This window comes from Bombina bombina, chromosome 6 (assembly GCF_027579735.1).
Source record: "Bombina bombina isolate aBomBom1 chromosome 6, aBomBom1.pri, whole genome shotgun sequence".
Taxonomy (NCBI): Eukaryota; Metazoa; Chordata; class Amphibia; order Anura; family Bombinatoridae; genus Bombina; species Bombina bombina.
This window is the reverse complement of record NC_069504.1, coordinates 42,380,330-42,393,506: the sequence shown is the minus strand read 5'-3', so window position 1 is coordinate 42,393,506 and position 13,177 is coordinate 42,380,330. Positions and strand designations below refer to the sequence as shown.

Here is a 13,177-nt window from a genome sequence, read left to right as displayed (position 1 = left end):
ATTATAGTAATGAAGGAGCTGTGTATAGAGAGGGTGTAAGTAAAGGATTATAGTAATGAAGGAGCAGTGTATAGAGAGGCTGCAAGTAAAGGATTATAGTTATGAAGGAGCAGTGTATAGAGAGGCTGCAAGTAAAGGATTATAGTTATGAAGGAGCTGTGTATAGAGAGGCTGCAAGTAAAGGATTATAGTAATGAAGGAGCTGTGTATAGAGAGGGTGTAAGTAAAGGATTATAGTAATGAAGGAGCAGTGTATAGAGAGGCTGCAAGTAAAGGATTATAGTTATGAAGGAGCAGTGTATAGAGAGGCTGCAAGTAAAGGATTATAGTTATGAAGGAGCTGTGTATAGAGAGGCTGTAAGTAAAGGATTATAGTAATGATGGAGCTGTGTATAGAGAGGCTGTAAGTAAAGGATTATAGTTATGAAGGAGCTGTGTATAGAGAGGCTGTAAGTAAAGGATTATAGTAATGATGGAGCTGTGTATAGAGAGGCTGTAAGTAAAGGATTATAGTTATGAAGGAACTGTGTATAGAGAGGGTGTAAGTAAAGGATTATAGTAATGATGGAGCTGTGTATAGAGAGGGTGTAAGTAAAGGATTATAGTAATGATGGAGCTGTGTATAGAGAGGGTGTAAGTAAAGGATTATAGTTATGAAGGAACTGTGTATAGAGAGGGTGTAAGTAAAGGATTATAGTAATGAAGGAACTGTGTATAGAGAGGCTGCAAGTAAAGGATTATAGTTATGAAGGAGCTGTGTATAGAGAGGGTGTAAGTAAAGGATTATAGTAATGAAGGAGCTGTGTATAGAGAGGCTGCAAGTAAAGGATTATAGTTATGAAGGAGCTGTGTATAGAGAGGCTGCAAGTAAAGGATTATAGTAATGAAGGAGCAGTGTATAGAGAGGCTGCAAGTAAAGGATTATAGTTATGAAGGAGCTGTGTATAGAGAGGGTGTAAGTAAAGGATTATAGTTATGAAGGAGCTGTGTATAGAGAGGGTGTAAGTAAAGGATTATAGTTATGAAGGAGCTGTGTATAGAGAGGCTGCAAGTAAAGGATTATAGTAATGAAGGAACTGTGTATAGAGAGGGTGTAAGTAAAGGATTATAGTAATGAAGGAACTGTCTATAGAGAGGCTGTAAGTAAAGGATTATAGTTATGAAGGAGCTGTGTATAGAGGGTGTAAGTAAAGGATTATAGTTATGAAGGAGCTGTGTATAGAGAGGGTGTAAGTAAAGGATTATAGTTATGAAGGAGCTGTGTATAGAGAGGCTGCAAGTAAAGGATTATAGTTATGAAGGAGCTGTGTATAGAGAGGCTGTAAGTAAAGGATTATAGTTATGAAGGAGCTGTGTATAGAGAGGGTGTAAGTAAAGGATTATAGTTATGAAGGAGCTGTGTATAGAGAGGCTGTAAGTAAAGGATTATAGTTATGAAGGAGCTGTGTATAGAGAGGGTGTAAGTAAAGGATTATAGTTATGAAGGAGCTGTGTATAGAGAGGGTGTAAGTAAAGGATTATAGTAATGAAGGAGCTGTGTATAGAGAGGCTGTAAGTAAAGGATTATAGTTATGAAGGAGCTGTGTATAGAGAGGGTGTAAGTAAAGGATTATAGTTATGAAGGAGCTGTGTATAGAGAGGCTGCAAGTAAAGGATTATAGTAATGAAGGAACTGTGTATAGAGAGGGTGTAAGTAAAGGATTATAGTTATGAAGGAGCTGTGTATAGAGAGGGTGTAAGTAAAGGATTATAGTTATGAAGGAGCTGTGTATAGAGAGGCTGCAAGTAAAGGATTATAGTTATGAAGGAGCTGTGTATAGAGAGGCTGCAAGTAAAGGATTATAGTAATGAAGGAGCTGTGTATAGAGAGGGTGTAAGTAAAGAATTATAGTAATGATGGAACTGTGTATAGAGAGGGTGTAAGTAAAGAATTATAGTAATGATGGAACTGTGTATAGAGAGGCTGCAAGTAAAGGATTATAGTAATGAAGGAACTGTGTATAGAGAGGCTGCAAGTAAAGGATTATAGTAATGAAGGAGCTGTGTATAGAGAGGCTGCAAGTAAAGGATTATAGTAATGAAGGAACTGTGTATAGAGAGGCTGCAAGTAAAGGATTATAGTAATGAAGGAGCTGTGTATAGAGAGGGTGTAAGTAAAGGATTATAGTTATGAAGGAGCTGTGTATAGAGAGGCTGCAAGTAAAGGATTATAGTAATGAAGGAGCTGTGTATAGAGAGGGTGTAAGTAAAGGATTATAGTTATGAAGGAGCTGTGTATAGAGAGGCTGCAAGTAAAGGATTATAGTTATGAAGGAGCTGTGTATAGAGAGGGTGTAAGTAAAGGATTATAGTAATGATGGAACTGTGTATAGAGAGGGTGTAAGTAAAGGATTATAGTAATGAAGGAGCTGTGTATAGAGAGGGTGTAAGTAAAGGATTATAGTAATGAAGGAACTGTGTATAGAGGCTGTAAGTAAAGGATTATAGTTATGATGGAACTGTGTATAGAGAGGGTGTAAGTAAAGGATTATAGTAATGAAGGAACTGTCTATAGAGAGGCTGTAAGTAAAGGATTATAGTTATGAAGGAGCTGTGTATAGAGAGGGTGTAAGTAAAGGATTATAGTAATGAAGGAACTGTGTATAGAGAGGGTGTAAGTAAAGGATTATAGTAATGAAGGAGCTGTGTATAGAGAGGGTGTAAGTAAAGGATTATAGTTATGAAGGAACTGTGTATAGAGAGGCTGCAAGTAAAGGATTATAGTAATGAAGGAGCTGTGTATAGAGAGGGTGTAAGTAAAGGATTATAGTTATGAAGGAACTGTGTATAGAGAGGCTGCAAGTAAAGGATTATAATTATGAAGGAGCTGTGTATAGAGATGCTGCAAGTAAAGGATTATAGTTATGAAGGAGCTGTGTATAGAGAGGGTGTAAGTAAAGAATTATAGTAATGATGGAACTGTGTATAGAGAGGGTGTAAGTAAAGGATTATAGTTATGAAGGAACTGTGTATAGAGAGGGTGTAAGTAAAGGATTATAATTATGAAGGAGCTGTGTATAGAGATGCTGCAAGTAAAGGATTATAGTTATGAAGGAGCTGTGTATAGAGAGGGTGTAAGTAAAGAATTATAGTAATGATGGAACTGTGTATAGAGAGGGTGTAAGTAAAGGATTATAGTTATGAAGGAGCTGTGTATAGAGAGGCTGCAAGTAAAGGATTATAGTTATGAAGGAGCTGTGTATAGAGAGGGTGTAAGTAAAGGATTATAGTAATGAAGGAGCTGTGTATAGAGAGGCTGCAAGTAAAGGATTATAGTTATGAAGGAGCTGTGTATAGAGAGGGTGTAAGTAAAGGATTATAGTAATGAAGGAGCTGTGTATAGAGAGGCTGCAAGTAAAGGATTATAGTTATGAAGGAGCTGTGTATAGAGAGGGTGTAAGTAAAGGATTATAGTTATGAAGGAGCTGTGTATAGAGAGGCTGCAAGTAAAGGATTATAGTTATGAAGGAGCTGTGTATAGAGAGGGTGTAAGTAAAGGATTATAGTTATGAAGGAGCTGTGTATAGAGAGGGTGTAAGTAAAGGATTATAGTAATGAAGGAACTGTGTATAGAGAGGGTGTAAGTAAAGGATTATAGTTATGATGGAACTGTGTATAGAGAGGGTGTAAGTAAAGGATTATAGTAATGAAGGAACTGTCTATAGAGAGGCTGTAAGTAAAGGATTATAGTTATGAAGGAGCTGTGTATAGAGAGGGTGTAAGTAAAGGATTATAGTTATGAAGGAGCTGTGTATAGAGAGGGTGTAAGTAAAGGATTATAGTTATGAAGGAGCTGTGTATAGAGAGGCTGTAAGTAAAGGATTATAGTTATGAAGGAGCTGTGTATAGAGAGGGTGTAAGTAAAGGATTATAGTTATGAAGGAGCTGTGTATAGAGAGGGTGTAAGTAAAGGATTATAGTAATGAAGGAACTGTGTATAGAGAGGGTGTAAGTAAAGGATTATAGTTATGATGGAACTGTGTATAGAGAGGGTGTAAGTAAAGGATTATAGTAATGAAGGAACTGTCTATAGAGAGGCTGTAAGTAAAGGATTATAGTTATGAAGGAGCTGTGTATAGAGAGGGTGTAAGTAAAGGATTATAGTTATGAAGGAACTGTGTATAGAGAGGGTGCAAGTAAAGGATTATAGTAATGAAGGAACTGTCTATAGAGAGGCTGTAAGTAAAGGATTATAGTTATGAAGGAGCTGTGTATAGAGAGGGTGTAAGTAAAGGATTATAGTTATGAAGGAACTGTGTATAGAGAGGCTGCAAGTAAAGGATTATAGTAATGAAGGAACTGTGTATAGAGAGGGTGTAAGTAAAGGATTATAGTAATGAAGGAACTGTGTATAGAGAGGGTGTAAGTAAAGGATTATAGTTATGAAGGAGCTGTGTATAGAGAGGGTGCAAGTAAAGGATTATAGTAATGAAGGAGCAGTGTATAGAGAGGGTGTAAGTAAAGGATTATAGTAATGAAGGAGCTGTGTATAGAGAGGGTGTAAGTAAAGGATTATAGTAATGATGGAACTGTGTATAGAGAGGCTGCAAGTAAAGGATTATAGTAATGAAGGAGCAGTGTATAGAGAGGCTGCAAGTAAAGGATTATAGTTATGAAGGAGCTGTGTATAGAGAGGCTGCAAGTAAAGGATTATAGTAATGAAGGAGCTGTGTATAGAGAGGCTGCAAGTAAAGGATTATAGTAATGAAGGAGCTGTGTATAGAGAGGGTGTAAGTAAAGGATTATAGTTATGAAGGAGCTGTGTATAGAGAGGGTGTAAGTAAAGGATTATAGTTATGAAGGAGCTGTGTATAGAGAGGGTGTAAGTAAAGGATTATAGTTATGAAGGAGCAGTGTATAGAGAGGCTGCAAGTAAAGGATTATAGTTATGAAGGAGCTGTGTATAGAGAGGCTGCAAGTAAAGGATTATAGTTATGAAGGAACTGTGTATAGAGAGGGTGTAAGTAAAGGATTATAGTTATGAAGGAGCTGTGTATAGAGAGGCTGTAAGTAAAGGATTATAGTAATGATGGAACTGTCTATAGAGAGGCTGTAAGTAAAGGATTATAGTTATGAAGGAGCTGTGTATAGAGAGGCTGCAAGTAAAGGATTATAGTAATGAAGGAGCTGTGTATAGAGAGGCTGTAAGTAAAGGATTATAGTTATGAAGGAGCTGTCTATAGAGAGGGTGTAAGTAAAGGATTATAGTTATGAAGGAGCTGTGTATAGAGAGGGTGTAAGTAAAGGATTATAGTAATGAAGGAACTGTGTATAGAGAGGCTGTAAGTAAAGGATTATAGTAATGAAGGAGCTGTGTATAGAGAGGCTGTAAGTAAAGGATTATAGTAATGAAGGAGCTGTGTATAGAGAGGGTGTAAGTAAAGGATTATAGTAATGAAGGAGCTGTGTATAGAGAGGGTGTAAGTAAAGGATTATAGTTATGAAGGAGCAGTGTATAGAGAGGCTGCAAGTAAAGGATTATAGTAATGAAGGAACTGTGTATAGAGGGTGTAAGTAAAGGATTATAGTTATGAAGGAGCTGTGTATAGAGAGGGTGTAAGTAAAGGATTATAGTTATGAAGGAGCTGTGTATAGAGAGGCTGCAAGTAAAGGATTATAGTAATGAAGGAGCTGTGTATAGAGAGGGTGTAAGTAAAGGATTATAGTTATGAAGGAGCTGTGTATAGAGAGGGTGTAAGTAAAGGATTATAGTAATGAAGGAGCTGTGTATAGAGAGGCTGCAAGTAAAGGATTATAGTAATGAAGGAGCTGTGTATAGAGAGGCTGCAAGTGAAGAATTATAGTAATGAAGGAGCTGTGTATAGAGAGGCTGCAAGTAAAGGATTATAGTAATGAAGGAGCTGTGTATAGAGAGGCTGCAAGTAAAGGATTATAGTTATGAAGGAGCTGTGTATAGAGAGGGTGCAAGTAAAGGATTATAGTAATGAAGGAACTGTGTATAGAGAGGGTGTAAGTAAAGGATTATAGTTATGAAGGAGCTGTGTATAGAGAGGGTGCAAGTAAAGGATTATAGTTATGAAGGAACTGTGTATAGAGAGGGTGTAAGTAAAGGATTATAGTTATGAAGGAGCTGTGTATAGAGAGGGTGCAAGTAAAGGATTATAGTTATGAAGGAGCTGTGTATAGAGAGGGTGTAAGTAAAGGATTATAGTTATGAAGGAGCTGTGTATAGAGAGGCTGTAAGTAAAGGATTATAGTAATGATGGAACTGTGTGTAGAGAGGCTGCAAGTAAAGGATTATAGTTATGAAGGAACTGTGTATAGAGAGGCTGCAAGTAAAGGATTATAGTAATGAAGGAACTGTGTATAGAGAGGCTGTAAGTAAAGGATTATAGTTATGAAGGAGCTGTGTATAGAGAGGCTGTAAGTAAAGGATTATAGTTATGAAGGAGCTGTGTATAGAGAGGGTGTAAGTAAAGGATTATAGTTATGAAGGAGCTGTGTATAGAGAGGGTGTAAGTAAAGGATTATAGTTATGAAGGAGCTGTGTATAGAGAGGCTGCAAGTAAAGGATTATAGTTATGAAGGAGCTGTGTATAGAGAGGGTGTAAGTAAAGGATTATAGTTATGAAGGAGCTGTGTATAGAGAGGCTGTAAGTAAAGGATTATAGTTATGAAGGAGCTGTGTATAGAGAGGCTGCAAGTAAAGGATTATAGTAATGAAGGAACTGTGTATAGAGAGGGTGTAAGTAAAGGATTATAGTTATGAAGGAGCTGTGTATAGAGAGGGTGTAAGTAAAGGATTATAGTTATGAAGGAGCTGTGTATAGAGAGGCTGCAAGTAAAGGATTATAGTAATGAAGGAACTGTGTATAGAGAGGCTGCAAGTAAAGGATTATAGTAATGAAGGAGCTGTGTATAGAGAGGGTGTAAGTAAAGGATTATAGTAATGAAGGAACTGTCTATAGAGAGGCTGTAAGTAAAGGATTATAGTTATGAAGGAGCTGTGTATAGAGAGGGTGTAAGTAAAGGATTATAGTAATGAAGGAACTGTGTATAGAGAGGGTGTAAGTAAAGGATTATAGTAATGAAGGAGCAGTGTATAGAGAGGGTGTAAGTAAAGGATTATAGTAATGAAGGAACTGTGTATAGAGAGGGTGTAAGTAAAGGATTATAGTAATGAAGGAACTGTGTATAGAGAGGCTGCAAGTAAAGGATTATAGTAATGAAGGAACTGTGTATAGAGAGGGTGTAAGTAAAGGATTATAGTTATGAAGGAGCTGTGTATAGAGAGGGTGTAAGTAAAGGATTATAGTTATGAAGGAACTGTGTATAGAGAGGGTGTAAGTAAAGGATTATAGTAATGAAGGAGCTGTGTATAGAGAGGGTGTAAGTAAAGGATTATAGTAATGAAGGAACTGTGTATAGAGAGGGTGTAAGTAAAGGATTATAGTAATGAAGGAGCTGTGTATAGAGAGGGTGCAAGTAAAGGATTATAGTAATGATGGAACTGTGTATAGAGAGGCTGCAAGTAAAGGATTATAGTAATGAAGGAGCTGTGTATAGAGAGGGTGTAAGTAAAGGATTATAGTAATGAAGGAGCTGTCTATAGAGAGGCTGTAAGTAAAGGATTATAGTAATGAAGGAACTGTCTATAGAGAGGCTGTAAGTAAAGGATTATAGTTATGAAGGAGCTGTGTATAGAGAGGGTGTAAGTAAAGGATTATAGTTATGAAGGAACTGTGTATAGAGAGGCTGCAAGTAAAGGATTATAGTAATGAAGGAACTGTGTATAGAGAGGGTGTAAGTAAAGGATTATAGTAATGAAGGAACTGTGTATAGAGAGGGTGCAAGTAAAGGATTATAGTAATGATGGAACTGTGTATAGAGAGGCTGCAAGTAAAGGATTATAGTAATGATGGAGCTGTGTATAGAGAGGGTGTAAGTAAAGGATTATAGTAATGAAGGAGCTGTGTATAGAGAGGCTGCAAGTAAAGGATTATAGTTATGAAGGAGCAGTGTATAGAGAGGGTGTAAGTAAAGGATTATAGTAATGATGGAACTGTGTATAGAGAGGCTGCAAGTAAAGGATTATAGTAATGATGGAACTGTGTATAGAGAGGCTGCAAGTAAAGGATTATAGTAATGATGGAGCTGTGTATAGAGAGGGTGTAAGTAAAGGATTATAGTAATGATGGAGCTGTGTATAGAGAGGGTGTAAGTAAAGGATTATAGTTATGAAGGAGCTGTGTATAGAGAGGGTGTAAGTAAAGGATTATAGTAATGAAGGAGCTGTGTATAGAGAGGGTGTAAGTAAAGGATTATAGTTATGAAGGAGCTGTGTATAGAGAGGCTGTAAGTAAAGGATTATAGTAATGAAGGAGCTGTGTATAGAGAGGGTGTAAGTAAAGGATTATAGTTATGAAGGAGCTGTGTATAGAGAGGCTGTAAGTAAAGGATTATAGTAATGAAGGAGCTGTGTATAGAGAGGCTGCAAGTAAAGGATTATAGTAATGATGGAGCTGTGTATAGAGAGGGTGTAAGTAAAGGATTATAGTAATGATGGAGCTGTGTATAGAGAGGGTGTAAGTAAAGGATTATAGTAATGATGGAGCTGTGTATAGAGAGGGTGTAAGTAAAGGATTATAGTAATGATGGAGCAGTGTATAGAGAGGCTGCAAGTAAAGGATTATAGTAATGATGGAGCTGTGTATAGAGAGGCTGTAAGTAAAGGATTATAGTTATGATGGAGCTGTGTATAGAGAGGCTGCAAGTAAAGGATTATAGTAATGATGGAGCTGTGTATAGAGAGGCTGTAAGTAAAGGATTATAGTAATGAAGGAGCTGTGTATAGAGAGGGTGTAAGTAAAGGATTATAGTAATGAAGGAGCTGTGTATAGAGAGGGTGTAAGTAAAGGATTATAGTAATGAAGGAGCTGTGTATAGAGAGGCTGCAAGTAAAGGATTATAGTAATGATGGAGCTGTGTATAGAGAGGGTGTAAGTAAAGGATTATAGTAATGATGGAGCTGTGTATAGAGAGGGTGTAAGTAAAGGATTATAGTAATGATGGAGCTGTGTATAGAGAGGCTGCAAGTAAAGGATTATAGTAATGATGGAGCTGTGTATAGAGAGGCTGTAAGTAAAGGATTATAGTTATGAAGGAGCTGTGTATAGAGAGGGTGTAAGTAAAGGATTATAGTTATGAAGGAGCTGTGTATAGAGAGGCTGCAAGTAAAGGATTATAGTAATGAAGGAGCTGTGTATAGAGAGGCTGCAAGTAAAGGATTATAGTAATGAAGGAGCTGTGTATAGAGAGGCTGCAAGTAAAGGATTATAGTAATGAAGGAACTGTGTATAGAGAGGCTGTAAGTAAAGGATTATAGTTATGAAGGAGCTGTGTATAGAGAGGGTGTAAGTAAAGGATTATAGTTATGAAGGAGCTGTGTATAGAGAGGGTGTAAGTAAAGGATTATAGTTATGAAGGAGCTGTGTATAGAGAGGGTGTAAGTAAAGGATTATAGTTATGAAGGAGCTGTCTATAGAGAGGCTGTAAGTAAAGGATTATAGTTATGAAGGAGCTGTGTATAGAGAGGGTGTAAGTAAAGGATTATAGTTATGAAGGAGCTGTGTATAGAGAGGCTGTAAGTAAAGGATTATAGTTATGAAGGAGCTGTGTATAGAGAGGCTGTAAGTAAAGGATTATAGTTATGAAGGAGCTGTCTATAGAGAGGCTGTAAGTAAAGGATTATAGTTATGAAGGAGCTGTGTATAGAGAGGGTGTAAGTAAAGGATTATAGTTATGAAGGAGCTGTGTATAGAGAGGGTGTAAGTAAAGGATTATAGTTATGAAGGAGCTGTGTATAGAGAGGGTGTAAGTAAAGGATTATAGTTATGAAGGAGCAGTGTATAGAGAGGCTGCAAGTAAAGGATTATAGTTATGAAGGAGCTGTGTATAGAGAGGCTGCAAGTAAAGGATTATAGTAATGATGGAACTGTGTATAGAGAGGGTGTAAGTAAAGGATTATAGTTATGAAGGAGCTGTGTATAGAGAGGGTGTAAGTAAAGGATTATAGTTATGAAGGAGCTGTGTATAGAGAGGCTGTAAGTAAAGGATTATAGTAATGAAGGAACTGTGTATAGAGAGGCTGCAAGTAAAGGATTATAGTAATGAAGGAACTGTGTATAGAGAGGCTGTAAGTAAAGGATTATAGTTATGAAGGAGCTGTGTATAGAGAGGCTGCAAGTAAAGGATTATAGTAATGAAGGAACTGTGTATAGAGAGGCTGTAAGTAAAGGATTATAGTAATGAAGGAACTGTGTATAGAGAGGCTGCAAGTAAAGGATTATAGTAATGATGGAGCTGTGTATAGAGAGGCTGCAAGTAAAGGATTATAGTTATGAAGGAGCTGTGTATAGAGAGGCTGCAAGTAAAGGATTATAGTAATGAAGGAACTGTGTATAGAGGGTGTAAGTAAAGGATTATAGTTATGAAGGAGCTGTGTATAGAGAGGCTGCAAGTAAAGGATTATAGTTATGAAGGAACTGTGTATAGAGAGGGTGTAAGTAAAGGATTATAGTAATGAAGGAGCTGTGTATAGAGAGGCTGCAAGTAAAGGATTATAGTTATGAAGGAGCTGTGTATAGAGAGGCTGCAAGTAAAGGATTATAGTTATGAAGGAGCTGTGTATAGAGAGGCTGCAAGTAAAGGATTATAGTAATGATGGAACTGTGTATAGAGAGGGTGTAAGTAAAGGATTATAGTTATGAAGGAGCTGTGTATAGAGAGGGTGTAAGTAAAGGATTATAGTAATGAAGGAGCTGTGTATAGAGAGGGTGTAAGTAAAGGATTATAGTTATGAAGGAGCTGTGTATAGAGAGGGTGTAAGTAAAGGATTATAGTAATGAAGGAGCTGTGTATAGAGAGGGTGTAAGTAAAGGATTATAGTTATGAAGGAGCTGTGTATAAAGAGGGTGTAAGTAAAGGATTATAGTTATGAAGGAGCTGTGTATAGAGAGGCTGCAAGTAAAGGATTATAGTAATGAAGGAGCTGTGTATAGAGGCTGTAATTTGAGGATTTACAAGTGTAGTTTTTTTATATAATGCAGGAATAAATACAGTAAAGTGTGTGAGTAGAATTACATATTACAAACTGATTCTATGTAGATTGAGTGTGAGTAATGGGTCCTCTCAAGTCACTGTATAAATGTGTTTGTTACTGTTTTGGATAACATGCTTCTAATTACAGATGTGTAATAGGGACTTGTTTTATTTTAGGGTGAGCCAGGCTATGGGATACCAGGTCAACAAGGACTAAAGGGCGATCCAGGGGAACGGGTGAGTATTGCCTGCTCTGGGGAGTTAGGTAACTCTACTCAAATATGAATAAAGCGAAAAACAGTTATTGTTAGTGAGTAAAACTGTTATTTTGTCTGTCTCTTGGTACATATATAACTGGGAGACTACAGCTATTATCAATTGTTAATTGCGCTAAAGTACCAGGTGTGCGCTTCATTCCAACAATTTTATGCCATATTAGCTCCTGATACTGTTGTTTCTGTAATGTCCTTATATAAACACTTTGGGGCCGATTTATATTGCCTGGCGGACATGATATGCCGCAGCGTATCATGTCCGCCAGACATCGCTGAATGCGGACAGTATACGCTGTCCACATTCAGCATTGCACAAGCAGTCCTGGTGATTTGTGGCAGACTAGCAGGGGGTGTCAATCAACCTGATCATATAGGATCGGGTTGATTGTTGTACACTGCTCAGAGGCGGCTGATACAGTTAAGGAGCAGTGGTCTTAAGACTGCTTCATAACTCCTGTTATGGGCAAGATGGCCAGATTCGGGGCATATTAAATCGGCCCCTTTGTCCTGACTGGGCAGCAAATCATTGTTGTGCTCTCTGGCAATGCTTTAAAGTGAAAGAGAAGCAACACAATTATTTGTTACATAGCTAGCAAGGACAGGTTTGGGATTTGGAGTGGTTTTATTCGCGGCGTTAGCCTTTTTATAGTAGTTTAGTGGGGAAATCTTTAACTGACTTTGTTGTCTTGTTTTTCAGGGTAACATAGGATTATCAGGGAAACCTGGCCCAAAGGTAAGGTGTTTACTTGTGGTGATGGAAACATTTGATTAAAGCTTTTTATTCTCTGTCTGTGCAGATAAATGTGTTATGATTTGCACAGCAGATACAAACTAAGGATTAGAGTTCATATTGTGACTTGGATTACAATTAAAAGACAGACACTACACTCTGCATTTTGAGAGCAAACAAAATCAAGTTTTGCAAAAGCACAAACATCCAGGTCTATAGGAAACATTACAGGCAATTAAACTGTAGCAAATCCTGTTGTTACTCAGGCCTCTAGTTATATAGCGCTGCGGAATCTGTTGGCGCTCTACAAATAACCGATAATAATAATAATCAAGCTCCGGATGGAGCTTGACGGTCCCTGTTTCTGGCGAGTCTTCAGACTCACCAGAAACAGCAGTTATGAAGCAGCGGTCACAAAGACCGCTGCTCCATAACCTGTCCGCCTGCTCTGAGCAGGCGGACAGACATCGCCGGAAATCACCGATCGAGTACGATCGGGTTGATTGACAACCCCCTGCTGGCGGCCTATTGGCCGCGAGTCTGCAGGGGGCGGCGTTGCACCAGCAGCTTACAAGAGCGTATTGCTCTCTGCATTCAGCGAGGTCTGTCGGACCTGATCCGCACTGTCGGACCTTAATAACTAGAGGCCATAGTCTCAGGTTTGTTCCACACCAACATTTTGGTGCTTTCCAAAAAATGTTCTTATGTGCCTGGGTGAGATCTTAATGGAGATGTTACACAAAATAAGAAAAGCAAAACAGTACCAGTAGTTTTTGTTTAGTGGCATCTGAATCACAACTAGGTTTGCCATGTATCAACTGAAATCTATGCAAGAATACGTTACACTTAAATATCTGTTTAACTTAACACATATGCCCAGAAAGAAGTGACACTGTGCTCTAGGATTATGTTAAGCCACTTGGGTAAAATCACTGCTCTGTGTTTATTACTGGGAACCTTTGTGGTGTAAAAGCACTGCTTTGTGTGTTACAGGCAGTCAAAGGGGTTAAAATAATGTATTTGTGTTTTACTGGCAGTCAAAGGGGGTAAAATAATGTATTTGTGTTTTACT

General features: G+C 37.8%; 1 protein-coding gene across 1 annotated transcript in view; it reads left to right on the top strand.

Moving 5' to 3' along the window:
• Positions 1-13,177, top strand: part of LOC128664316 (collagen alpha-1(VII) chain-like) — a 913,939-nt gene that overhangs the window by 310,757 nt on the left and 590,005 nt on the right. Inside the window, exons 48-49 of the mRNA XM_053719156.1 lie at positions 11,278-11,337; positions 12,073-12,108. Coding sequence (XP_053575131.1) covers positions 11,278-11,337; positions 12,073-12,108 — 96 coding nt within the window. The remainder of the gene's footprint in view (positions 1-11,277; positions 11,338-12,072; positions 12,109-13,177) is intronic.